At 41.2% G+C, this 26,890-nt stretch overlaps 2 protein-coding genes across 6 annotated transcripts in view; one reads left to right on the top strand and one right to left on the bottom strand.

Moving 5' to 3' along the window:
* Window positions 1–6,216: 6,216 nt before the first annotated feature.
* Kctd6 (potassium channel tetramerization domain containing 6) lies at window positions 6,217–16,532 on the top strand. 4 transcript variants are annotated; one of them, XM_026402055.2, is made up of 4 exons: window positions 6,559–7,321; window positions 8,592–8,691; window positions 13,245–13,314; window positions 14,926–16,532. In XM_026402055.2, exons 3-4 carry the CDS (start codon window positions 13,288–13,290, stop codon window positions 15,610–15,612), a joined length of 714 nt encoding a protein of 237 aa, XP_026257840.1. In that variant the 5' UTR covers window positions 6,559–7,321; window positions 8,592–8,691; window positions 13,245–13,287; the 3' UTR covers window positions 15,613–16,532. The 4 variants fall into 4 exon arrangements, with proteins under 4 accessions (XP_026257841.1, XP_026257838.1, XP_026257840.1 ...); XM_026402056.2 differs by lacking the exons at window positions 6,559–7,321; window positions 8,592–8,691 and adding an exon at window positions 6,217–6,298; XM_026402053.2 differs by lacking the exon at window positions 8,592–8,691 and having other exon boundaries at window positions 6,558–7,321.
* Window positions 16,533–18,729: 2,197 nt separating this feature from the next.
* Window positions 18,730–26,890, bottom strand: part of Acox2 (acyl-CoA oxidase 2) — a 39,369-nt gene continuing 31,208 nt past the window's right edge. Inside the window, exons 14-16 of one of the 2 annotated variants that reach the window (XR_003301970.2) lie at window positions 22,444–22,576; window positions 20,687–20,851; window positions 18,779–18,861 (exon numbers count right to left, since the gene is read on the bottom strand). Coding sequence is in view for 1 of the 2 variants with exons in the window: in XM_026402051.2 (XP_026257836.2) it covers window positions 18,799–18,861; window positions 22,444–22,576 (196 nt within the window). In the remaining variant the exon portion in view is untranslated. Of the gene's footprint in view, window positions 18,862–20,686; window positions 20,852–22,443; window positions 22,577–26,890 lie in introns of both variants that reach the window. The other variant, XM_026402051.2, reaches the window with a different exon arrangement.

Raw genomic sequence — 26,890 nt, 5'->3', positions numbered from 1 at the left:
ATGTTCCAAGACCTGGAGGTGGGTGGGTGGGTGGGGGTCCCGGAGTTCATCTCAGGAACTGAACCTTGTCCCTTTGGCTTGAGTGTGGAGTGCCAGGGGGAAGGGAGGTGGTGGAGAAGAGGCACCAAACTGTCATGTAGTTGTTGAGTGTTGCTGGGTGCAATAGCACACGCCTGTAATCCCAGCAGCTCAGGAGGCTGAAGCAGGAGGATCATGAGTTCAAACCAGCCTCAGCAATTTAGCCAGGCCCTAAGCAACTTACAAGACCCTATCTCTTATTAAAATGTAAAATAAAATATTAAAAAAAGGGCTGGGGATGTGGCTCAGTGTTTAAGCACCTCTGGGTTCAATCCCCAGTACCAAAAATAATAATAATAAGAAAAAAATAGTTGTTGAGCATGTGATAACTGTCAAGCACTGTGGAATTCTGTTCTTACTGCAGGGTGCTGTTCCAAGCCATAGATGCAGCCTATGCCTTCAGGGAGCTCACAGTGCTGCTGAGAAGCAAGGAGGTGAAGAGAGGGAAGGGCAGACCCTGTGTAAGTTATAGCTGGGGGACCTCAGCCTCTCTGGGAGGTTGGCAAAGGCCTCCTTGAGGAGGTGACCACATGCTGAAGAAAGAACAGAGACAGGCATCTAAGAGCTGGTGGAAGAGAATTCTAGGCCCAGGGAATGGAATAATGGAAGGCCCTGAAATGAGAGAGAGAGAGAGAGAGAGAGAGAGAGAGAGAGAGAGAGAGAGAGAGAGAGAATATGAACGAGCCCTAGAAAGAGGTGAGCGGGTGGGGGAGGAGGCTGGACAATTGGGCCCAGCAGAGCACACACACCATAGCGAGTTTGAATTTGATCCTGAAGGTAAGGGGAGCCACTGCAGGGGTGTAAGGCGGGCAGGGTGACACAACCCCAGTTTGTGTTCTTGAAGGTGACTCAGGCTGGAGAGAGGAAGATGGACGGGAGGCGTGGGGGGCAGAGAGAATGAGGAAGACCAGTGAGGGAGCTACTGCAGATGTCCAGAATGGACGCCTTGGTGGCTTGGCCTGGCGCAGTGGTGGTGGAGATACAGAGGGGGAAGGAGAAATGGATCCAGGCTGTGCTGAGGGGGAAGGCTTGGCAGGCTGGGTGCTCTGGCACTGGGAAGTGAGGGGGAGGCAGGAGCAGGCATGACTCAAAACTTCTGGTTTGGGCAGATGGAAGGATGATGGCACCATTTGCTGAGCTGAGCTGAAGACTTGGGAGTTTCGGGGGTGGTGGAAGAGAGTTGTGGTTTGCGTATGTGATGGAAGAGGAGGCCGGTGGTGGACCATGGACTGTGAGGGAGGAGGAAGCCATGTGGAACAGGTGGAGCTGGGTTCCAACCTCCCCTCCCATACGGCTGTGTGGCCTTGACCAATGACTTCACCTCTCCTTGCTCAGTTTTCTCATCTGTACCGTGGGATGGAGAGGCTAATCTGCCCGCAGAGTTGTGGCAAGGGTGTGTGATGGCAGCCTCTAAAATAAGTCCTGGTGACCTCGGCCCCCCAGTGTTCACGCCATCCCACACTAGGAGGGCTGGTGTGCAACACCAACATGATTTGGGTATGGCACTTTCAACGCTGAGTTATAAAAGACATGGTGGCTTCTGTCATTTTCTCACTTAGATCACTTGCTCTGGGGATGTCAGCTGCCATTTGTCAGGGGAGGCTCATGTGACAAAGAAATAATGCCTTCTGCTAAAAGCCACATGAGTGATATTGGAAGCCAGTTCTCTAGGTGGCTGATGATGGTAGCCCCTGGTAACAGGTGGATTGCAAGCTCGAGACAGACCGTGCTGCTTCCAAATTCTTGACCCATAGAAACCGAGATGATAAATGTCTGTGGTTGTAAACGCCTACATTTGGGGATGATGTGTTACAGGCAATAGGTAACTGACACAGAGGGTGAAAGCGCTTAGCCCAGGGCTTGGCACATGTTTGGCACCGTAGAATATTCAGGATCTGCAGCTCTGGAGTTCAGGCGACAGGGCTGGGCTGGATATACGGGTCTGGGAACCTTTGGCTTAGTGGTAGTAATGGAATCCATGGAGGTGACTGAGCCAGTGCATCAGAGAGCAGCAGACAAAGAGGAGAGGATGGTCTTAAACACAAACCCGGACATAGCTGGGCCTGGTGGCCCACGTCTATAATCACAGTGACTTGAGAAACTGAGGTGGGAGGATTATAAATTTGAGGCCAGAGCAGGCAACTTAGTAAGACTCTGTCACAATATTTTAAAAAAGAGCTGGAGATAGGGCTCAATGGTAGAGTGCCCCTGGGTTCAATCTCCAGTACTTGGGGCGGGGGCATTAGCGGGGAGGAAAGAAAGAAAGAAATTTGGGCATAAAAGCCAAGCACAGATAGCATACACTCCTGTAATCCCAGCTGCTTGGGGGGCTGAGGCAAGAGAATATCAAGTTCAAAGCCAGCCTCCACAGCTTAGTGGGGCCTTAAGCAACTCAGTGAGACCCTGTCTCTAAATAAAAAATGTTGCTCAGTGGTTAGTGCCCCTAGGTTCAATCCCTGGTACTGAAATAATAAATAAATAAATGGAATTATCAAATGGAACCCAGCATCATATTGAAGAAACTATATGTCACAAATGTATCCCAGGAATGAATGAATGGTTTCATAAAATCCATGATAATAATTTGTTTTATTAGGGGGAAAATTTTACATTTGATAAAATTCAGCACTCATTCATAGTAAAGCAGAATAATGCTTCCTTACACTGAAAAAAGGTTTATCAAAATCTATGACAAACACTATTGTTAATGGTGGCACATTAGAAGCAGTGGAGAACTACTATCATTACTGCTATACTGTGTAAGGGAATTTAGCACAGAAAAAAACAAGTAAAAGAAAATAAAATAAAGCCAGGACAGGAGATGCAAACTATCTTTACTTGCAGACTCTATGATGTTGAAGATGAAGATGATGATTTTTGGGTATTGGGGATTAAATTTAGGGGCACTCAACCCATGAGCCACATCCCCAGCCCTATTTTGAATTTTATTTAGAGACAGGGTCTCACTGAGTTGCTTAGCACCTCAATTTTGCTGAGGCTGGCTTTGAACTCGAATTCCCCCTGCCTCAGCCTCCCTAGTCGTTGGGATTACAGGTGCGTGCCACCGCACCCGGCTCTATGATTATTCACACAGAAAATTCAAGAGAATTTACAGACTTATTAGAACAAAAAAAAGTTCATTAAGTTTGATGAATAAAAAATGATTTGACAAACCAATTTTATCTCAATATCCATAAGCAAATGATGAAATATAAATATATATGATAATATAATTTACAATAACTATCAAGCCTTTAAGGAATTGATCAGACAAAAAACAAAACAAAACAAAATCACTGACAAAGTTAATCCTCTGCAGTCTTTATTTCGGGGAAACAAAAGACTTGAAAGAGTAGATGACTTTTTCAAGGACACCATTAAACTGGAAGCAATTTTGAATTTTCAGTGGCACTGAATCCTAGAGATCTAAGTCTTGAGTAATTTCTGTTTTGTCCTCTTGTAAAAAATAAACCTCATTGTTGGGCTGTGAGTATAGCTTAATGGTAGAGTAGGTATTACTTGCAAAACCTTGGGTTTTATCTATCTTCAGCACCACGAAAACAAACACCATGTTTCAGTTTAGATGTGAGGTATCCCCCAAAAGCTCATGTATGAGACAGTGCAAGAACGTTCAGATGTGAAATGATTGGGTTATGAGAGCCTTAACTCACTCAGCAAATTAATCCCTTGATGGAGATTAATCAAGTGGTAACTGAAGGTAGGTAGGGGGTGGTTGGAGAAGGTGGGCATTGGGGGGTATACTTGTGGGGGATATATTTTGTATCTGTCAAGTAGAGTCTCTCTTTCTGCTTTCTGGAGCCATTCTCCCAGCTGCTTTCCTCCACCATACCCTTCCGCCATGTTCTGCCTCACCTCCAGCCCCAAGGAATGGAACCAGCTGTCTTTGGACAGACCTCTGAAACCATGAACTCCAGATAAACCTTTCCTCCTCTGAAATTGTCTTATCAGGTCTTTTAGTCACAGCATTGAAAAAGCTGACTAAAACACACCCCTACCACCAAACTCACTGTATTTTTCTGATTATAAATTCAATATCCATATAAAAGTCTAGACAATAAGTAAAATTAAGAAGAACACTAAGAAGTAATAAGTCTTAGGCTGGGGATATAGTTGATAAAGAGTGCTTCCCTCACATGTACATGGGCCCTGGGTTCAAACCCCAGCACCACATAAATAAATAAATAAATAAATGTAATAAGTCTCTAACATTTACATTTTATTACCTGCACACTAAGATTAATGGTGGGGTGTTTTTCCTTTGAAATAACTGTCTATGTATATTTATTTATTTATTATTTATTTTGGGAATTGAATCCAGGGGTGCTTTACCACTGAGCTGCAACCCTAGCCCTTTTAATTTTTTTTTATTTTGAGGCAGGGTTTCAGAAAGTTGCTTAGGGCCTAGCTAAATTGCTGAGGGTGCTTTTGAACTGGTGATCTTCCTGCCTCAGCTTCCCACGTGGCTGGGATTACAGGTGTCTTTCATGGTGCCCAGCATACATATGTTTTTAAAAGCAAAATTAGGATTGTACCATGTATACTATTTTGTGTACTTATTATTTTCACAAACACTTCCCTGTATCCTCACCTAGTTTTTGTGAATATGTTAATGTACTCAGTGATGTTGATGAAGCATGTTATTTACTTAGTCTATCCATTGGAGTGTGTGGAGAAAATCCAAATATCAGATATGACTGTGATGATCATATTGATTAAGAGTTCAAGGGCTGGGAATGTGGCTCAGCGGTAGCGCGCTCGTCTGGCATGCGTGCGGCCCGGGTTCGATCCCCAGCACCACATACCAACAAAGATGTTGTGTCCGCCGAGAACTAAGAAATATATATTAAAAAAAAAAAAAAAAAAAAAAGAGTTCAACTTTGAGCTGGGCAGGGTGGTGCACTCCTGTAATCTCAGCTGCTCAGAAGGCTGAGACAGGATGATTTCAAGTTCAAAGCCAGCCTTAGTGACTTAGGGAGGCCCTAAGCAACTTAGTGAGATCCTCTCTTTAAATAAATAGGCCTGGGGATGTGACACAGTGCAGTGAGTTTAATCTAGGTTCAATCTCTGGTACCATAAAAAGAAAAAAGTTCAACTTTGAGAAGCACCTCTCACCTGTGCAGACATGAAATCTAGCTGAGGCAAGTGGTTCTCCTGGAGAAGGGAAACGGGCAAAACCAATATCATATAACTGGGAAAAGCATTTGGAAGGAGATCAATTAGCTTTAAGGCTTTAGGTATTCTGCACCTTTAGACATGGCAACCTCCACCAGCTCAACTAGGGCAGAGCTTCTAGCCTCCAAGTCTTTGCACGACGTCATTTAGGCTGTTGCAGTTGGCTTTGTCCTCTCCATCTGGCTGCCCTTGGCTGCTCTACCCACGGGGCCGGATAGGTGGCCCCAGGGGGTTCCTTAAAGTCCTTTTTATAGGGCGTGCTTCCTAATACAGGACAAGGCCAGGAGGGGCTCTGGACACATGCGGGGAGTTCAGATCTTCCTTGCCTACAGCATCTGAAGCAGGGGTTCCCTTCCCTTATTTCCACCGAAGTCTTCTAATTATGCCCCTCTCAACACTAAACACCTATATTTTGTCAACTAGCTGTTTCCTTGAGTCTTGGAGCCCGCCGTGATTTTAGTGGCCGCTGTACTCCCCAGGCTTGGCACGTAGTGGGTAGGGTCCATACAAGTTTGTGAAATGAATGAGGAGAAACACCTGTGGAGACACCAGCGGAGAGCACACAGCGAAGAGAGGGCACAGACTTTGAGGGCGCGGGAGTGGGAGGACCCGGGACTGCACGCGGAGGCGGGGAGCGGGGACGTATCCTGGGCGGGGCTTAGATAGCCGGGGCGGAGCCTTGGGGCGGGACTGGCGCTTTGGGGCGGGGCTTCGGGGCTGCGGTACAGCCCGCCTGACCGCTCAACTCAGGCTGCGCTTGCTGAATTCCCCCGACTGCCGGGCTCTCTGGCTTCCGTGGCCTCCCGCCCGCGCCGCCGTTAGGGGGCGCCCGCGCTCGTGGCGCCGTAGCTCTGCTGGGAAGGCGCCGCCCGCGCTGGGCAGCTGGAGCCGCAACTCCGGGCGCCGGCTCAGTCGTCCCTTCTGCCGCCGCCGCCGCCACCGCCTCCGGGCGCGGGCTCGCTCGTCCCCGCGCTCGCGCCCTCCGGCCGCCGGCATCTCCCGGCTTGCCCGCCGCCGCTGTCGCACAGTGAGTGGGGCGGGCGCAGGGCTTACGGGGCCCGGGCACAGGAGGGCCGGGGATGGGGAGAAGCCGGCGCCCGGTGGCTAGGGGAGCGGAGCTGAGAGGATTGGGCAGGGACGCCTGGAGCCGGGAGGTGGCGGGCCGCGCTGAGGGGACCGCGGGGGAGCTCGGGCCGCGCGTCCCGGGGCTGGCACGAGCCTGCGGCGAGGCTGCCCTCGGCCGGGCCTGGGCGGGGATTCCGGGGCCCGCCCGGCAGGGACGCGCGGCCCCGCGGGCCGAGGTTCGGGGCTCCGGTGCGCGCTCCGGTCGGGCTTCGGGCTTGGCTCCCGGGGCGACGGCGAATCGGGGGCCCAGACGGGACCCCTCTGGGTTTGCTCGGAAACGCTGTGTTTTGGGGGGTGGCGCTTATTAGCTAGCGCTTGCCCTAGTTTAAAGCGTGAGGAAGGAGGGGGCTTCTGAGCCCTGCCTTTGGGATTTTCTGGTCTGAAGAGACACACCGATTGCAGCCGAGTTCGTGGCTCAGATGCTCAGATTTGTGGAGGTCGTGGCATTTCTCGTGCTTGATGTCAGAGGGGATCCTGACCGTGGTCGTGGGGAGCCCCTGCAGCACCTGCTGGGCTGATGGTGTCGTGGAGGCTGTGTCTGGGGGTGGGACCGGGAAATGAAACGTGACTGAGATCCTGTTTAGATATTCTGCTGAAGTTATCGGGTTTCTTCGGTTCGAGTATACCAGTTCTAGAACAAGTTGATAAATCCAGTTTTGAGACTTTGTGAGAGAAGAGATTTGGGTGGCAAATAGATTTGGGATCACCCCAAAGGCTAAGAATGTGTTTGGGGTAGCCCAAATATCTACTCGTTCCCATATCCTCCTGGCATGTTCATTTTCTTCACTGCCACAAATGCCCTAGCACGAGAAGGATCCTGGAATAAGAAGCTGAGCTAGCACAGGCCCGAGCCCCAGATTGAGCTGTTTTCAAGTGAACAAACGTGTAACTAGGAAAAGAATGTTTTTATGAGCAGGGGTTGTTGGTAAGTTGAGAGAACTTGCTCTTTAATTGAACACCATCAGTCAATATGGGGTACTTGTTTTTTTTTTTTTGTAGTGTCAAGTATCAAGGGTCCTGTGGTCAAGATAGTCATAGATGCCATTGCTAAGTTTTGTGATTCAAATAGTCATAAATCATATTTTAACCAAAGCATTTACTACATAAAGGAGTCCCAGGTGAATCCTGTGAATCTATCCTGTGTCTTGGATTTTGATATTTGAGGGCTATTTAAAATGAAATTCACATATTTATTTGCATTTGGCTTTACCTGGGAGATAATCCTGAGTCATGCTTTAGAGAAGTTCCTTCTCAGATCAGACATTCAGATGTCTGTGCTCTGTAAACACTGGACTCTGCCCTTTACCTGTAGCGGACCTGTCTGGAACTCTGGGGAAATGTGGTCTTAAGGACATTGGAAGCACACTGAGGCCATCACCACTTTTTCACCCTTTCTGCAGGCCTATGCTCTAAATTACTTGTGTTCACATTCTCAAATTTCTTTACCATAGAAATTTTGTTTAAGCTACTGCCACAAGTATTTTCACATTGGTATAATACTTGTTTTATATTCATGATCTTGTTTATTTTCTCCATTTCCCCAAAGAAGAAGCTGGGCATATGGGTGGTTTACTCAGGGTCTCATAATAATGAAGCAGTTGGAATTCTGGTCCTTCCCTTCTGGTAGTCAGTTCTCTTTCCTTTGTACTGCCTGCATGTGACTTCAGAACCCTACTCCTGGGCTGTTGCACTATAGGCCAGTTTTTACATTCATTTAGAGTTTAAATGGTCTAATTACTTTTGGGAGAAGTGATATAATTTTATCTCATGGAAACTGAGGATAAGAGGAATTTATGATTTTGTGACTCTTTGACAGTTCTTTAGCAATCAGTCACTTTTTAACCTAGATCTCCTCTCTTCTAGACCACATGGTTGAGAGAGGAGAAAAAAGAATTACTTAAGAAAAGATCCAGGTTAGGTTATTATCCAGGGCTGGGGCAGTGGCTCAGTAGTAGAGTGCTTACCTAGCATTTGTGAGGCACTAGGTTTGATTCTCAGCACCACATATAAATAAATGAATAAAATAAAGGTCAACCAACAATATATATATATATATATATATATATATATATATATATATATGAAAAGATCCATTTCTGCATTGGTTGAGTTAGGGCTAATCTAACACCATAATCACATTATCCTTGTATGTCTGGCTACTTGTGCTGGCTTGTATGTGGATGTTAACCCAAAAGACTCCTTTAGATGTCGCTGAACTAGTTACTATAAAAAGTATTTCACTTTCAAACTCCCACGTTTCAAGAACAGAAACTCAGTACAAAGGCAATTTTGAAGGTAAGTATAGATGGAGAGACTTTATTGAGTCCTGCCTTCAGAATGCCAGACACAAAGGTTTCAGTAGAAAAGCATTTTAAAGGGCTACCTGGAAACTCTGGGAAGGTAGTAGTTAGAGATTTTTCTTATTACTTGTTCAAATTTGGAGGTTTATATTGCAGTGTATAGAGTAATATATAGGAGTAGAACTTTTGGCCCTGCAGGATTCTTAGTCTGTAGCAGAAAAGATCAACCCAGAATTTGGGGTTAAATTTAGTTCATTATAACTCATAAGCCTGTAAATGCAGTTTTATTGTGGTAAGGAAGGTAGCATTTAGGGGTTAGTTTTTTTTTTTTTTTAAGTTGTATATGGGCACAATACCTTTATTTTGTTTATTTAGTTTTTTTTTATGTGTGCTGGAAATTGAACCCAGTGCTTCACACATGCTAGGCAAGCCTTCTACCACTGAGCCACAATCCCAGTCCATGTTAGGTTATTTTTTAAGCTAATAACTTATTATTGGATTGTGTGTTCTCCAGATTTTCTACCTTGAAAAATCTGTAATTTCTTTTTAAAAAATATTTTAGTTGTAGAAGGACATAATACCTTTATTTTTATTTATTTATTTTTATGTGGTGCTGAGGATTGAATCCAACACCTCCTGCATGCTAGGCAAGCACTCTACCACTGAGCTACAACCCCAGCCCTCTGATTTCTTTTAAACTTTTGAAAGTTCTTCAGTATGTTTTCCTTAACTGAACCACTGCAAACATTACACTGTCTAACCTTTTAAGAATAAACATAGGCAAATTTTTGGTGATGATTTATAGACTTTGGGACAAGAATTTATTTTCATCAAAGGTCAGATCTTTTCAGATGAACTGATTTTTACCAGGTCAGAAAGTGTTGTGTTTTGAATTTTATAATTGTGCTTGGTTGCTTTCACTGTCTTTTAAAACAATCTTTAGTAAGGAAAATCACCATAAAGAGAAATTTGTTGTTGTTGTTACCCTTAGAATCTCCGTTCCTCACAAATTATCTGACATATAAGATTTTTCTTTACCTTCATCAAATGAAACAGGCCTATTTGATGCCCATTTCAAGGTCTTTCTTTTACTGCCTGTCTTGTGGTCACTTCTCATTAATCCTCCAGGGAAGACTGCAGAAGAGAGAAAAGATGAAAAGCAAATGAATCATTTTCTAATTGTTAGCAGCTCTGGAAAATGATTTGGTAGAAGAGATTGAAGCTATTCTGGAAATTCTTTTGGATTTTGTTTTATTTCATCCATCTGCATTGCCTCTGATATGTTCTGAATAATAGCCATTAATTCAGAATCCAACTATTGGGTAAGCAGTAATCTTCCTGGCTTTTTTTTTTTTTTTTTCTTGCTTTATCAGAGCATCTCTACTTAGTACATTTAGAAACAAGGAGTAGAGGTAAAATTTAATATTTTTTTCCCCTTTGAACTCTTTAATGAGCAATTTGATTTTTTTAGAATTTAGTTATTGTTATTGGAAGTGACTAACCGTGACTGTTCTTCAGTTTGTTTTGATGAATCTTATACACAAGTATAGGAAGACTTTTGGATTGTTTTCCTAAATTATTAAGTTTGAAGTTTCTTTACATCTTTGTACAGATTCTGGGCTTTTGCTGTGGAACAGATTTATGGGTATCATCAAATTTTCTTTTATGACTGCTCAAGAAATTACCCTGTTTTGATTTAGAAGTAAAAAAGAAAAAAGAAGGAAAGAACTAGAAATAGACCTCGCCTAACAGTATAACATCAGTCTATTGGTATTCCATTTCTCATTTAACAATTAGGATATTGATAGATTGGATTCTTTATGTCACTTAAGTTCTTTGTGTCACTCCATTTCTCATTTAACAATTAAGATACTTAACAATTAGGATTGGAGTTCTTTATGTCACTTATTCACACTAGTGAGTAGGTTTCTGCCTTTTAAAAAATTTTTTTTTCTGGTTGTAAATGTGACTTTAATATTATTTATTTATATGTGGTGCTGAGGATTGAATCTAGGGCCTCAGACATGCTAGGCAAGTGCTCTACCACTGAGTCACAACTCCAGCCCCAGGTTTCTGCCATTTTAAAACTTAGATTCAGAGGAATTTTTACAGACCCTTTATGACTGGTTAGGCTGAGTTATGTACAATTGTAAATAAGTCCCTAGTAGGTGGATAGGTTTAATAGGTAGTTATAGAGAGTCTAAAATTAATCTTTTTCAATTTCTTGGTTTTGGGGTTTCTCTTTTTTCAATATCTGTTCAAGGAGGGTATTTATGGAAAGATCTAGACAAGGGGCCAGAAAACCCAATACTTATTAATTTACTTCCCATCTGTGGGCCTTGAACAAGCCACTTAATCTACTTGGTTTCTCTATTTTGCATCTCTAAAATGGGGGCAGTAATCTGTGCTTGGATTATTATATCAGCAGTGTTGGGGGGTGGGAAGATGTACATATCATTGTCTATTTAAATTGCTTCTTCTTTCTGGAATCCCTTCTCAAGTTGTGCAAATTTTCTTTGTTCCACTGAGTGAGCTCTTTCTTTATTTTCTGATTTGGAATCTTGGACTTTCCTCCTGCAGGGTCTGCCAGTCCATCTCTGTAGCACTTTGGAATTCTGTACTTCAGTTGCGTGTTGCCTTCTTTTGTAGATTGAAGGCTCCATGAGAGCAAGGGTGGCCTTTTCCTGTTTCTGTATATCTTGCACATATGCTCCCTCTCCCTAGTTGATTCAAAATAAATGTTGGTTGAATGATCAATTATTGAGGTATTAGGAAATAATACTTTGAGTGACAGGGAATGCCAAAGATGAGCAGAACTTACCAGAACTTCCAAAGGACTGGCCTTTTCAGTTGCACAGTTACTGATTTGTTGTTATCAGTATCAGCATGAGATGCTGGCAAGACAAGTTGGTAAAGTTCACTTCTTGGTTCTGTTTACTTCAGACACCATTTATGAAGCAAGTCAGAGGAATACGGATTTGTCACAGCAGCCCTGAATTTGACATTTGTTCCATTTCTCACTCAGTAGCATGTCTGTATCCAACTGCTGAGTGTAAAGAGTAAAAGCTGCACATCCTCTGGTCTACATTTTAGCTTGTTTGCTTTGAAGAATTTGCAAGGTGGAGAAATAGATGCTTCAGGCTCTGATTTCAGCCCATGCTGTGCTATGCAAATGTTCTCTACATGCCTGAGTGACCTTTTGAGAAAGAGCCTTTGTGATCTTTTGTAGCCAGAGCTTGTTCTGGGAATTGTGTGCCAGATTCCTCTAAAAGTGGGAAAAGTGGATCTGTTCAAAGACTGCATTAAAAAAAGCCGATGCTTTTCCTGGATGAATACGGAGAAGTCCGTGTTTCTTACCATCTCTTGCCAGTGCTTTTGAAATTTGCTCTACAGTTTGCTTTGCAGGTTGATTTGGGGAATGGAGTGTGTGAGAGGGAACTAAGGCTGGGAAGTGTTTAAGTGCTCTTGAATTGTAGATAAAAATAAATTGAAACTGGCATCATTAGCATATGGGTGTTTATTAGTGTCCTAAGGCTGGCTCTCTAGGAGTGCTGGCTAACAACTCTGACCCCAATCAGAAAGGTTCTTTTTGTCCCAAATAGGGCTCTACCAATTTGTCATTTAAATTGCTTTCTTTTTGTTTTGACTATTCATGAAGATAAATTCCTCATTATTAAAAGTATAACTTGCTTTTTATATTGTACAATAAATACTATTCTGATATATTTCTTTGGAAAATGATACTTGTATCTTGGGAAATTTATTATGTTTAATGCGTTTACTGAGATGTTTAATTTATGCTGATGAATAGAATTTTCCTTTTTGTTTTCATACTGGGGATTGAACCCAGGGGCATTTTACTACTGAATTGCATCCCAGCTCTTTTTATTTTTTTATCCTGAGACTGGGGTCTGGCTAAATTGCTCAGAGTGACCTCAAACTTGGAATCTTCCTGCCTCAGCCTCTGGAGTTGCTAGAACGGCAGGCATGGCCACTGTGTCTGGCTTTCCTTTCTCTCTCTCTCTCTCTCTCTCTCTCTCTGATACTGAGGATTGAACCTAGGGGTACTGTTGACCACTGAGCTTCATCCCCAGCCCTTTTAAAGTATTTTTTGATTTTTGAGGCAGGGTCTTGCTCATTTGCCCAGGCTGGCCTCTAACTTGTGATCCTCCTGCCTTTCTCTTAAATGACCTTTCAGAGAAAGACCATCATAGGTTTGTACCAAGATAAGGTTGACTAGTTAACCATAATATTCTTTTATAGACATTCTAAAAACTGACTTTTAGAGAAAAGAGAGAATTTGAATGGCTGATTTACTTCTATGCTTCTCCTTTTACTCCCAAGTATAGGATAGTTCTCTGTTTTGGACAGGCTCTCAAGATGCCCATAGAGCTCCCTGCCTGGTCTTTGCCCTGTAGTAGGCTTTAGTTGAACAAAGACAAGTAGTTTTTCTGGTGTTTGGCCTGCTCTGTTAGGTGAGAGAACCTTTTTTTCCTCTGTTTTCATAACTGCTTATTCTATCGTATGTCCTTTTTTCTCTTTCCAAAGTTTTCCTGGAAGCTGGGCTCCTGAAAACGCAGCACTGGAACAGATGGATAATGGAGACTGGGGCTATATGGTGAGTAGTCCTTGCAACTGCACTTTGAAGGCTGTAAAATTGTTTTTGTACCTTTTTTCCCCCCTTATGTGGCCTTAGATATAAAATATCTTACAAGAATGCAAATTAGGAACTTGTGCAACTCCTTCTCCCTTCAATTTGTTTAGATGTATTTTTTTGGAGGGGGGTGTTGTTTTGTTTGTTGTTTTAATGGAAGCAGACTTAGTATGGACTCTTAAAGCAACTTTTAATAATCATTTATTTGAGAGAGAAATCCCTTTTTGATCTTTAAAGTATGTTACTCTTAAACTTTATGGAGTGGTGATACTAAAGGATCTAGTAGTTTATGGAGTGGAGGACATTTTCTTGTGGCTAGGGAGATGACAGTTGAGAATGTGCCTCTTCCCCTTTTTGTGTGTTCCTGTGTCTCCCTCTTTTTCTCCTCCTCTGGTAATATTTTACTTTCCTAGTATCTGAACATTACCTGCATCTTTACTTTTTCTTAAATAGACTTCTAAGAGAAAGATACATGTTATTTAAAGGGTTTTGTTTCTCACAATAAAGTTCAGATTATAATATTAATGTTACAAATGTGAATACACTATCAAGTAATGAAATTTTAAAATTACTACCACTCTTCCAGTATGTGTTGGTTTAGTGGCTAGGTTGTGTTGACCCAGATGTGTGTGTGTGTGTGTGTGTGTGTGTGTGTGTGTATTTAAATATTCATTTTCTTTTTAGTTATAGGTGGACACAATATCTTTATTTTTTTTTTAATTTGGTGCTGAGGATTGAACCCAGTGCCTCACGCATGCTAGGCAAATGCTTTACCTCTAAGCCACAACCCCAGCCCACCCAGCAGTATATTTCAACTTAGTGTTTGACACTCATATTTCCATAAAAAAGTTATCAAGATTAGGTATGCACAAAGTTTTATTTTTAAAGTTGATTTTATGATTTGTTCTTTTTTGAGTGGGGAAACCTCAAAGAAATATTAAAAGTAGATATCTTTACATTATCAGATAATTTTATCTATCTTATGTTAAATTGAGCTAAGAAAACCGAAGATCTTAAAAAAAAAAACCTGAAAAAAAATGAGTGTATTTTAGTTTTTCTTTTGATTTCCTGTGACCCAAACACTTAGATACTGGTCCTGAAACTGTATGGCTCTGAAGTCATGCCCTTGATTATTAAGTCTTTGAAGAACTGAATGTATCCTTCTTTCTTCCCCTCATCCCTGCCCTCCACCAGGGATTGAACTGAGGGGACCTTTACCTCTGAGCTCCATTACAAGCCTTTTTACATTTTATTTTGAGACAGAGTCTCATGAAATTACTGGTGCCAGCCTTGAACTTGGGATCCTCGTCTCAGCCTCCCAAGTCTCTGGGATCACAGGCATATGCTACTATGCCCAGTTTCTTCTTTCTTTTCTATTGAAGCAAATGTTAGATCCCTTAATCTGTGTGGGCTTGTCATTGAAAGTAAAGCCATTTGCATTATGGTTTTGTCAAATATGTTATAGTTTAAAGGAATTTTAGTACTAGCTTTGCTTGTTACTTTTAATTTTCTTAATTTGTCAAAGTTAGGATTTACAAAATTTCAGGTGACTGATTATTTTTTAAAAAATTTCAGATGACTGACCCAGTCACGTTAAATGTAGGTGGACACTTGTATACGACGTCTCTCACCACACTGACGCGTTATCCAGATTCCATGCTTGGAGCTATGTTTGGGGGGGACTTCCCCACAGCTCGAGACCCTCAAGGCAATTACTTCATTGATCGAGATGGACCTCTTTTCCGATACGTCCTCAACTTCTTAAGAACTTCAGAATTGACCTTACCCCTGGATTTTAAGGAATTTGATCTGCTTCGGAAAGAAGCAGATTTTTACCAGATCGAGCCCTTGATTCAATGTCTCAACGACCCAAAGCCTTTGTATCCTATGGATACTTTTGAAGAGGTTGTGGAGCTCTCTAGTACCCGGAAGCTTTCTAAGTACTCCAATCCAGTGGCTGTTATCATAACTCAATTAACCATCACCACCAAGGTCCATTCCTTACTAGAAGGCATCTCAAATTATTTTACCAAATGGAATAAGCACATGATGGACACCAGAGACTGCCAGGTTTCCTTTACTTTTGGACCCTGTGATTATCACCAGGAAGTTTCTCTGCGGGTCCACCTCATGGAATACATTACAAAACAAGGTTTCACGATCCGCAACACTCGCGTGCATCACATGAGTGAGCGGGCCAATGAGAACACAGTGGAGCACAACTGGACTTTCTGTAGATTAGCCCGGAAGACGGATGACTGATCCCCAGCGCTGGAGAAGTTCCTGGAAACTGACTCTCCTGGAAATGGAAGAGACTTTTTTTTTTTTTTTTTTTAAATCACAATGTGGGCTTTTTTTTTTTTTTAATATTTGTATTTATTTGAAGGCATTGAGAACTGAGAAGGAAGTTTTATGCTTTAGCAGACTCTTCTATGTTTTGTTTCCTTTACCCTGAGTATGCATGTGCCTGTTCTGAGTCTCCAGATACCTTTTTTATAAAAAGAAGTCTGAAAATCATTATGGTATATAATCTATCCTTAACAGAGCTTTTTTTTTTTATTACAGTGCTAAAATGATTTCTGATAAAATGGCCCCAAATAACTAGAAGGCTAAAAATACAGGAATGAAAGAAAAAGCAGAATACTCATGATGCCTTTGAAAAAAAATCAAATATCATGTAGGGTGACCTAGTTTCCAAACCAATAAGCAGTATTAAAATAAAGGAAAACTGTTCCAATCATTTAAAGGTACTTATTAAGTACGGCTTTTCACAGTTATGACAACTGTTACTTTCTATGCATATAAATCAAGCAACCAAATATCTGTAGCCATGGAAATGTCTGACTAGAAATATTTATATTGGATTCCGAATACAAAATGTCCCTGTGGTAGAAATCTTATTTCTTATGCCTGGTGCAGTATAATTCCCAAGTGTTCTGTCTACCAGGAAAAAAAAAAAAACCTAATAAAAAAATGAAATAAGAAAATTAGATCTGTATTTATTGGTGGTTGTTATTACTTAAAGGAGAAAAATCATATTCATTGTCTGAAGTATGCATTGTTTATGTCCTACTCTTTGAGAGGACTCAATGGAACCTTAGATTGTAGTTTATAAGAACTCTATTGTGTCATTGAAGCAGGGATGGATAGAATTTGTCTCAAGGTCTAAAAGAGTGCATATTTGAATGGTGAACGTGCTGTTTGACAAAGTTTCCATTGGCACTTATATTAAAGATTACAGATTTTTCTTCAGTTGTCATAGTGCTGAATATGACTCATTATTTCAGTTTTGTCCTAAGCACGGGGACAAGAATGACTAGCTATTTTATCCTCATATATTGTGGTTACCCACAATTGCATGTTATTATCAAAGCTAAGTTTATTTCTAAAAAGAAGAAATGAACTGTTGTAAATGAAGAAGAATCTGGAATAGTTGGGGAAATGTATGTAATTTTGTTTATTTCATTGTAGTCTCTCCGCCCCCCCCCCGCCCCCCACTGGAGATTGAATCCAGGCTTCATGCATCCTCAAAGCTACATTCCCATCCCCCCCCTTCTTTTTAAGAGAGAGAATGTTAATATTTATTTTTTTAGTTATCGGCGGACACAACATCTTTGCCTGTATATAGTGCTGAGGATCGAACCCGGGCTGCACGCATGCCAGGCGAGCGCGCCACCACTTGAGCCACATCCCCGGCCCCTCATCCCTTTTTATCTTACTTTGAAACAGGGTCCTGCCAAGTTGCCCAAGGTGGCCTTGAATTGGGATCCTGTTGCCTCAGCCTCCCAGGTAGCTGGGATTACAGGGATGTACCATGCCACTGGCCTGGCCTGGTTCTGGTCTTATTTTGCATTTGATTCTATTTCTTGAAAGTTACTCACAGGAAGGATTGTGTTAATTTATAGTGAGACTTCCTGGTTTGCTAGCACACCTTATAAAAAAGGAAGGCATGTAACTTCTGCCCTGTTTTCTAAGGGAAGAGTGGAACTCTTGAGACTCTGTGCCCTGGAGCAGGCAGGTCACTCTTTTTCTCCTCCTCTCTGTGAAAATATTCCAAGATTCTCTCTATGAAAAGATAAGAACATTTACTTTGCTAACTTTTCCCCATGTCTTCCTGAAAATTTATTTTAAGATTTGATAAATTACCAGAAACCTGTAATCAACCCATTTTCACCATCTTCAGACTAAGATTCCTTAATGTTGTTGACAGGTTGCTCTGGTTTTGGTAAATTGATGTACTAGTTCAAGGCTACCACTTTAGAAGATTGGCTCTCATTTCAAATTGAGTGATGGTTGAAGAAAAAAAAAAATCCCCAACTGTTTAGTTGATTACTGTTGGTTATTTTATAACTTGGATCTCCAACTTTGTAATAGTGGTCGAATGTATTTCTCATAGGCAGGGTTCTCCTGTTTTTAGAAAGAGATCAATATGAAGTAAAATGATTGTAATTAAAAATAGTTGGGGAAATAGGAATATACTAGTTGCTCTAGTTGCCCAATTTACTGGAGATATTTACTTTGGTAAATTTTCTCAGGTTTACTAATTATTAATAACTAAAGGATTGTTTATATGAGTAAATTGGGAAAAGCAGCTGCTGAAATTTTTATTCAATTTCATTTGTTAGTTGATAATTTGAGTGTTTTATCTAGTTGGGTAATTGGAAATGGTATGAAAAAATGTCCCTTGATTATGTTCGGGTAATTTTAAACTATTGTGTCTGTTTCTATGAAGTTTCTGATCATTCTCACTGCAGAAGAGGTTGTTTTTTTTTTTTTTTTTTTCCTCCTGTGCTGGGGATTGAACCCAGGGCCTCTACAACTCATGCTAGACAGGTGCTTTACCACTGAGCTACATTCTCAGCCCAGAAGAGTTGATTTTTAAAAGTTGATACTTCAGTGCATTCTTAGGGCTTTGTATTTTATTTAGGTTACACCAAGCATAGGCATTTCTGGAGAACAGTGTGTTGGAATGTTTGTGTCCTTTTAAACCTGAGGATAAATGCTAGTGTAGCTCAGTAGTAGAGTACTTGCTTAACAAACATTCATGATGCCTTGGGTTTGATCCCCAGCCAAAAGAGAGAGAGAAAAAAACTGATTTGGCTTTGCTATATCTGAAACAAAGGTCTAGTACAAATGCTACAAGTGGATATGGTCCCCCACCCACCCGCTTTTTTTTTATTGTGGGAAATTTCAAATATCCAACAAACGGTAGAGAGAGTAGTGTAGTGAACACCAAAATACCTACCAAGTGACCAATTTTAATAGCTCTTCACGCCCCCTTTTTATAGACTATTTTGAAGTAAATCACAGATTATATCTCATAGATACTACTTCAGACTATGTCTAAAAGATGACTCACACACATATATGTATATCAATTTTAATTTTGCCAATATATGCTATAGAACCATTGTAGTGCTGCTTGCTCCTTGATTACTGTTGGTTATTTCATAGCTTGGATCTCCAACTTTGTAATAGTGGTCGGATGTATTTTTCATAGGCAGGGTTCTCCTGTTTTTAGAAAGAAATGCATTATTAAGCCAAAATATTTCTGCCAGGATTAATGATTTTTTTTTACCTTCAAATTTAATGTTTAGCTTCAGAAAAGTAACATTCCATAAGATTCTTAATTTCTCAAATTATTTTTTAAATTTGTTTTGTGTGAGCATATGGAGAAACATTTTTCCAAAGGGCACCCTTCCTTTCTCATTGCAGCTTTTAAATTGTGAATGCAGGTGGCCAATTTAAAAAAAAAAAAGAAAGAAAGAAAGAAAAAGAAAAGCTAAACCAAACAAAACAGCTTATCTTTGCTTTTGGAATTTAATACAAATAAAAGGCCTGACTCTTTGAGGCTCTTTGAAATTGAACATGAACCACAAAACAAGAAAACCAGAAAGCAGAATCAAGTAAGCAGTATTCTGTGTCTGAATAGGTTTTCCCATTGTTCTCTAATGTAATGTCTAGATTCTTTCCTTTATAGAGTTCTAGCCTCATCTTTTATAATATTTACTTGGTTTTGCCTGTTTATGTGAAAACTGTAAGCTTCAGGGTCTGTGATTCTTGTTCTCCACTGGTTTTTGTTTGTTTGTTTGTTTTTGGTGCTAGGGATTGAACTCAGGGGCACTTAACCACTGAGTCACATCTCCAGCCCTTTTTATTTATTTTGAGACAGGGTCTTGCTAAATTGCTTAGGACCTCAATAAGTTGCTGAGGCAGGCTTTGAACTTGCAATCCTCCTGCCTGAGCCACTGGGATTATTGGCATGCGCTGGTGTACACACCTCCACTGTATTTTTAATACCTAGAAGTTTCTGGCACTATAGTATAAGCTCAATAGACACTTCCTGGATGCAGGAATGACTAAGTCAATAGATGTGTTTAACATACCTAACTTCTACCAGCGCATATTTTTACAATAGAACAATTGGGGAATAATAGGGTTCATGATTTGAAATTGTCCCTAGTGGCTCCTTCCCTCCTTGTCTCCATAGGGAATCTCTTAGATGTGAGTTCATGTAGGGAGGGGGAACTGTTTGTAGTTTTCTTTGGGGAAGCTGGATTGAAATAGCATCCAGGTTGGGCAGAAAATCAAAAAAGCAGAAACCATGGCTAGACTAAACCAAGAGAGAGCACACCATCCTGTCCAGGGAGAAAGCTCACCATAGCCTGCCCCAGACAGAAGAGACTCTTCTGTGATTTTAAGACATTCAATTCAGCACAGCACTTTACTTTCAGTAGAAAAGCCACTGAAATACATTCCCATTTGTACTTGTGTATCTACATGGCATATTTCAACATAGCTGCTGTTTTAATTTGTTTAAAATACTTGCAATGTGCCTTTTTTACTGTGCAAATGAGGGAAATGTCTCTTTACTGCAGCTTCAAAATTATCTATATTAGGTCAGAAAAATACACTTTAAAAGTTCTGGTGGTTTCTATAGGAACCAGAAATGTATTATAAAATCGTGTGGCAATATATTAGTGGTCAAGTGATTGTCATTTTGATTAACTGGAAACAAGGTCATTTGTAACCACACATTCCTAAATTGCTATGCATGAAAGAGTCATATTGCTGTTCCTGTCACCTTTTTAGCAAGGCAATGTATAGTAGGATATGAGAGTCTGCTGCATTTGTTTGCAGTGGGCTCCTTTGTCTGTGTAGGTTATAAAGCCATGGTCATTTATCCCATAAATGTGGCGTGTCTACTCCATGACAGGTTCTGGAGTTAGGCAGGGGAAGGCTCCACCCTTACTTGCCATCAGGCCGAAGAAAAGTGAATGGGATGAAGTGCATCAGTTTTTTACCACATCTGTTTAATGCCGTGGGTCAGTCATACCTCATTTAGAAAAGGCTGCTCTCATGTGGTATCCAGATTGAAGTCTTTAAAGGTGAAAAACAAGAACGCCCCCACCATTCTTCAGTGACCATGAGAAATCTGGAGAACTGGAATGTTTCCTGTGTTTTCAGTAAAACTGGACTGAGCTCTGCGTGTCAGCATTTCCTATCAGGTAAACAGCAGGGCAGGTTCTTTGGAGCATCAAAGGGCATATGTATATCTTTGGACCATAAGAACTAGGCTGAGCTAGGCAGACTGCTTTATTTTTATGTCAGGATTTAAATGTTAGAAAGGAGAGATGACTATAAAAGAAACACTCTGGAAGTAGGCAAACTGTATTAAGTAAGCAGTAAATACATTTTCCTTCAGTAAATTGTTTATATTTCCTTGTAGATTTCAAAGAATGCCTTTCTGGGGATGGGGATTGACTGAACAGATTGGCCACCTGAGGGCTGTTCTGGGGGTAACTGGTTGTGTTATAACTTCAGAGGATCATGTTAAATTAAGCTATGAGGTATGACAGTACAAATTGTTAAGAGCAAGTCTAACACTGTGCCAAGTGTGAATGAAAGCCTGGGAACTGCCAATTTGATGAGCTGTTAAGACACCTTTTTTTTTCTGAAATTGGACTGAAGAGATAGAAAAGCAAGTGTTACCATGTGAACAACATATTTGCATTATACATCTCTTTTTTTTTCTTGGTACTTGGGATTGAACCCAGGTGTGCTCTACCACTTAGCTACATCCTCAGCCCTTAAAGATTTTTTTTTTTTTTTTAATTTTAAGACACAGCGTTACTAAGTTTGCCCAGGTTGGCCTTGAATTTGCAGTCCCCCTTCCTCAGCCTCAGAGTCTGGGGCTGATATAATAGGCGTGCACCACCATACCTGGCTTTACATGATAAATTTTTAAAAATCCAGCACTACAAAAAAAAAAAAAGGATCTGTGTACCTATAGACTTTTTGTTTTGACCATCTATCAGGTTTGCTGTTAAACATTGGTTCTCCACATTCTTAACTACAGAATTTATTTCCTTGTTCCAGTTAATGCATTTATTGACATTTGCAACTTATCCCAGCTAGGCTGGGCACAGTCTAGGACCCTCGCCTTAAATAGTTGGGATTTTATGAGTCCTCCCTCTCTTCTTGCTGTTAAACATGTAGAGTGTTCTGGTATTCTCTCCCAGGAGAGCTGGGGATCTTGTTGCCGTAACCTTTGAAATTGTCATTTTTGTGCCTCTGCTGGCTACCATGGCTTTGAAGCAGCCTTCTATGCTCCTGAGATTGCCAAGAAGAGGCATCTCTAGCAGGCAGTCAGGTCTGAGTGAGACACCCCCTCAAGCTTCCTGTCACCTCTGAATGCCCACTTTCATCTACAGAACACTGAGAGTTAAAAGACTGAATATAAGATGGTTAAGTCACCGCTGTGATTTATCTTCTTATTTTTGTTACTTAAAAGCCAGTTTACCACTGTGTATATATGCTCTTGGGTACGTCAAGGCATGATTTAGAGCTTCGGCTTCCCTCCTAATTCCCTTTACTAAGTTCTGAGTAGTGCATCTGCTGATTACAGTTCCTGCCAGGCCACACTCCTACTGCTGGTGTCTTTAATGTATTCTCTAAAAATATTTTAAACAGACATTCTGTATCAAGCGATTTTCAACTTAATGGAAATCAATGAAAATGGGAAAACAGAGGTGTATTTACTGCTTGTTCTCTGCTCTCTTACATAATTTATAATGTGTTCCACTCGACTACCTGAGCATTGCTTGGTGACTCCCGAGCCCACTGGAACAGACGTCCATAGACATTTCCATCATAACAGCCAAGTGCTGAATTCAAACACTGGTCGGTGAAGTCAAATGCATCAGTTAACAAGATAGCATCCTTCCTGAGACAGGAAACAAGACTGTGAGTATTTTGGATGTGCTTACAAATCTAATTAATCTAGAGTGACAGATAGCAACACCTAATTAGAACTTGCATCAGTATTCACTTTTTGAACAATTCAGCTTTTTTTTTCATCAATTATACATGCACAGTATAAAGAATCAAAAGAGTTCTTTAAGGCTTGCTATTTAAAAAACAGCATATCCTGGTCTCTCTCCTAGAGGCAGTTTCAAGAGGCTGATATTTTGGTGTTTTACTAAATACCTGGTTTGTATTGCTAGCAACTTTAAAATAATTTTTTAAATTTGTTCTTTTTAGTTATACATGACAGTAGAGTGTATTTTGATATATCACACATACATGGAGTATAACTTCCCATTCTTGTGGTTGTACATGATGTGGAGTTTCACTGGTCATGGGAACATAGTAAAGTTATGTCCGATTCATTCTACTGTCTTTCCTATTCCCATCCCCCTCTCCCGGCTAGCAACTTCTTGATGGTTCAAGTGTGGATGTTATATGTTGACTTCCCATTACAGAAGATAAGGATTTACTTTGAGCATCTTTCTCTTCACCCCTTCCTCCAGTCTCCCATACTCCCTTCCCTTGGCTTTCCTGCCTCCTAATAATTTTTGTAATTTTGGCCAGACCAAATTCAGTGTTGACATTCTGTTGACTATATGGCATTCAAGCATTGGAGGTAGCTAGGTACTGTCCTTAATCTGTCTTGGATGATTCCTCATTGTTATGACCTCCCCACCCCCACCTATTTAATGTCTCTCATGCCCCTAGTGGTCTCATTTCCCTCCTTAGGCAGCTGAAATTCCATTGTCCATTATATTTACCCTCTCAAAAATAGATTCATCAGTTTTTCTTGCTTTGTCATATTAGTTTAGCAAAGACCATCCCTTGTTATCTCCAGTTTTCCACCAACTTCTTGCCACCACTTTTGTAGTTACCCTTAGGCTGTCAGAACCAGCCTAAGGGTTCAAGTGGGCCTGGTGGCTGTTTTGCAATCATATTACATTGTTCTAGTTCTTTCTCTTTTACTTCTTTGTTCTCATAATTGTCTTCCGTCCTCAAATTTACACTACTCACCTCCCCATCTTTCTTTCTTTTTTTTTTTTTTTGGTACCAGGGATTGAACCCAGGGATGCTTAACCACTGAGCCTCATCCCCAGCCCTTTTTAAAATTTTGAGACAGGGTCTCACTAAGTTGCTTAGGGCCTTGCTAAGTTGCTGAGGCTGGCTTTGAACTCACGATCCTTCTGCCTCCTAAACTGCTGGGATTACAGGTGTGCACCACTGTGCCTGCTCACTTCCCCATCTTTCTTACACAAATGACTTTGCATCTTATTTCACTGATAAAGTGGAAGGAGTAAGAGACTTTCCACAGTTCCTACCCCTGCGTTTATACACAGTGCCCCCAGTCTTAGTGAAGGTCACCTGTCCAGGATCCCAGCTCAGGCCAGTCAGTCCCTTCTGTGTACTAGCTGCCTTCTGCCCTTGTCTACTGGAGAATGATATTCCAGAAATTATCTTGCCTTACTCCTACAGTGTCAAAATTCCCCTTTCTGCTGGATCATTTCCATTAATATACAGACATGCTGTCATCTCTCTAATCTTAAAAAAACAAGCTTTGACTCAGTTTCCCTTTCTATCTTAACCCCATTTGTTGGCTCCGTTTTATGACAGTACTTGCAAGTATTTTGCTGTCTCTGCTGGGTATATTATATCTCCAGTGTTCCCGTTCCTCCAGAGAGAACTGGATTCACTCATGTTCTCACCTCTACCACTCCACTGACAAGGTCACCTCTTAATATTTTTGTAGGGTCCTGAGACTCAGTACGTGGACCTCTCTCTTCATGTTGTCACTTCCTGTGGTATCATCTCTCTCATGGCTTTAAATATCAACCATATGCCAGTGACTTCCAAATTTATCCCTCTGTATCACATCTGTATTTGGATTTCAAATAGGCTTTTCCAACATAACATGTCTAAAACCAAACTCCTAATCTTTTTCTGTCCATCCTGCTCAAACCTGGCTCTTCTGTAGTCCTCCCCATTTGATTCTTCTGTCTCACCACACATCTATCTAATCTCTCAGCACATCCTGTTCTACTTTCAAAATATAAAACTTTGATTACTTCCTACCACTCCAGTGCTCCCACTCTGGTCCAGGCCAGGATCCTCTCTCCCTGCTGCTTTCTATTCCCCTCTCACCAGGTGGGGATTGAACCCAGGGCTTCACATATGCTAAGCAAGTGACCAGGTGCTCTCAGCCCTGCTTTTCTTTTTTTGTTTTGGTACCCAGGATAGAATCCAGGGGCTCTCAACCACTGAGCCACATCCCCAGCCCATTTTTTATATTTTTTTTAGAGACTGAGTCTCACTGAGTTGCTTCAGCCCCTTCTTTTTATTCGAAATTCTTAGTATGGCAGCTGGAGTAATCCTTTAAAAATAGACATTGGATTATTTCTGATTGTGACTGTCCTGTGCTCAAGCCCTCCTAGGCTCGTACAGAGTAAAAGCATTGACCTCCAACATTTGTACCTGTCCATACCTGGAAACCTTCCCCTGACCACCATCCAGCAGCCATATGACACTCCTCAGGTCTTTCCTCAAATATCATCTTCCCATAGACTTCCCTGCTCCCTCACCTCTATATTCCCATCCCCTTTCCCTGGTACCCTTTCCTTTCTGGCACTGATTAACACTTCACAGGGTGTATTGACAATGTGTGCACATGCATGTGTGTGCGTGTCTCTCTCCTCTTTGTAGGCACTGTGCCCTTTTCAATCTGAAACTTGTATCTTTCTCATGAGGGATATTTACTTGAATTATTTTATTAATAAATTACCCCCCCCAAAAATAAAATAAATTGCCCCTTTCCATTTTTTCCTGTCTTCCTCTTTCTTTTTTTCCCCCTAGACCTGCTTTTTAGAAGATGAATAGCTAGGATAGGTCCTCTTATTTTTAAAAGATCTTTTCTCTCATTTTTTTTGTCCTTTTCTGCTTTCTTTCTGTGAGGTCTCTGCAACTGTATCTTCCAGTCCTTAAATTGAGTTTTTCATTTCTACTACCTTTTTGTTAAATTTCAAAGAGCTCTTTTTTTTCTTTCTTCTCTGAATATTACATTTTAAATAATTACATTCTGGTTCTTATTCCATAGTTTGGGTATCTCTTATTAATTCTTTGAGGATATTACTATGTTTTTTTCTTTTTAAAGCTTTCTACTCACTACAGATTCTCTTTGTGTCCTCTGAGTTGCCTTGTTCTTGCTTGTTCTTGCTCCTTCTTTTATGTTAGCAGTATTCAGTGCATCTGGTGATCCCAGAGTGTCTGGTCATAGCTAAGAATGGGGCATGAACTAGCTCAGTACAAGTGTGCATGTTGATTGTTAGCGGGGCTCACTGTGGACTGTGCCCCTGCTCCCTTGGATGGTCAGATTCTTCAGAGAAGGATTATCTTGCTATTCTCCTACAGGGTACCCGCCTGGCTGTCACTCTCCTAGTACCAAGAGGTTAATGAGCACTGGAGGAGGAAGTGTTAATATTTGGCTTGTGAAATCCCTGCTTTCTGTAGGGTAGCCTCATCCTCCACTATGCCTAATGTTCCCCATTCCCCTTGGCCCTATCAGAATAGGGCTGGGAAAGTCACAGGGGAGGAGGGGAACCGAGGTTTCGGATCTCTCTGAGCTGAACTTCCACCATCCTGTCAGTCCCATCTCACTCTCATCCCCATTGCCTGAGGTACACAGTGCTTCTCCTTGGGGTTCTCTGCTGTGACTTATCTAAGTCATTGTATGCCCATTTATCCAACTTTCATTTTCCTCTCCTGTTCTTTTTGTAGCCTCATGCCTTTAAAAATTTTCTAATTCTCTTGCTGTTGTTTAAAGAGTGCTTCCTAGCATGTGCAATGCCATGGGCTCAATTGCTAGTGCCAGATAAAAACAAAACAGAATGCTGTCAAAAATATATCTGAAACAATTATGCCTGGGGTATTAAACTTTCCCTAGTCTAGGGAATCCAGTGGCAGACACCATTAAGAGCATAATTAAGTATAGCACAATTCAAGCCCAAATGTGTCTTTAGGAAGGAACAAAATTAAGTGCATTTGTGCAGTCTACCTTACCTGAGATTTACCCCAGCCTGCCGTCTTTACCCCAGCTGAGATTTTACTAACACATTTTAAACAACTAAAACCCCTTTGGGTCAATTCATTAATGTGACACAGAGAGCTGGTTTTAGTGTCACTTAGAATAGTGTGCTGCCTTTCATTTGTCATCTTAGAAGTCTGAGAGAGATAATGACTA

This window comes from Urocitellus parryii, chromosome 3 (genome assembly GCF_045843805.1).
Source record: "Urocitellus parryii isolate mUroPar1 chromosome 3, mUroPar1.hap1, whole genome shotgun sequence".
NCBI lineage: Eukaryota > Metazoa > Chordata > Mammalia > Rodentia > Sciuridae > Urocitellus > Urocitellus parryii.
Note: the sequence above shows the minus strand (reverse complement) of the source record. Positions and strands in the feature narration are given on the sequence as shown.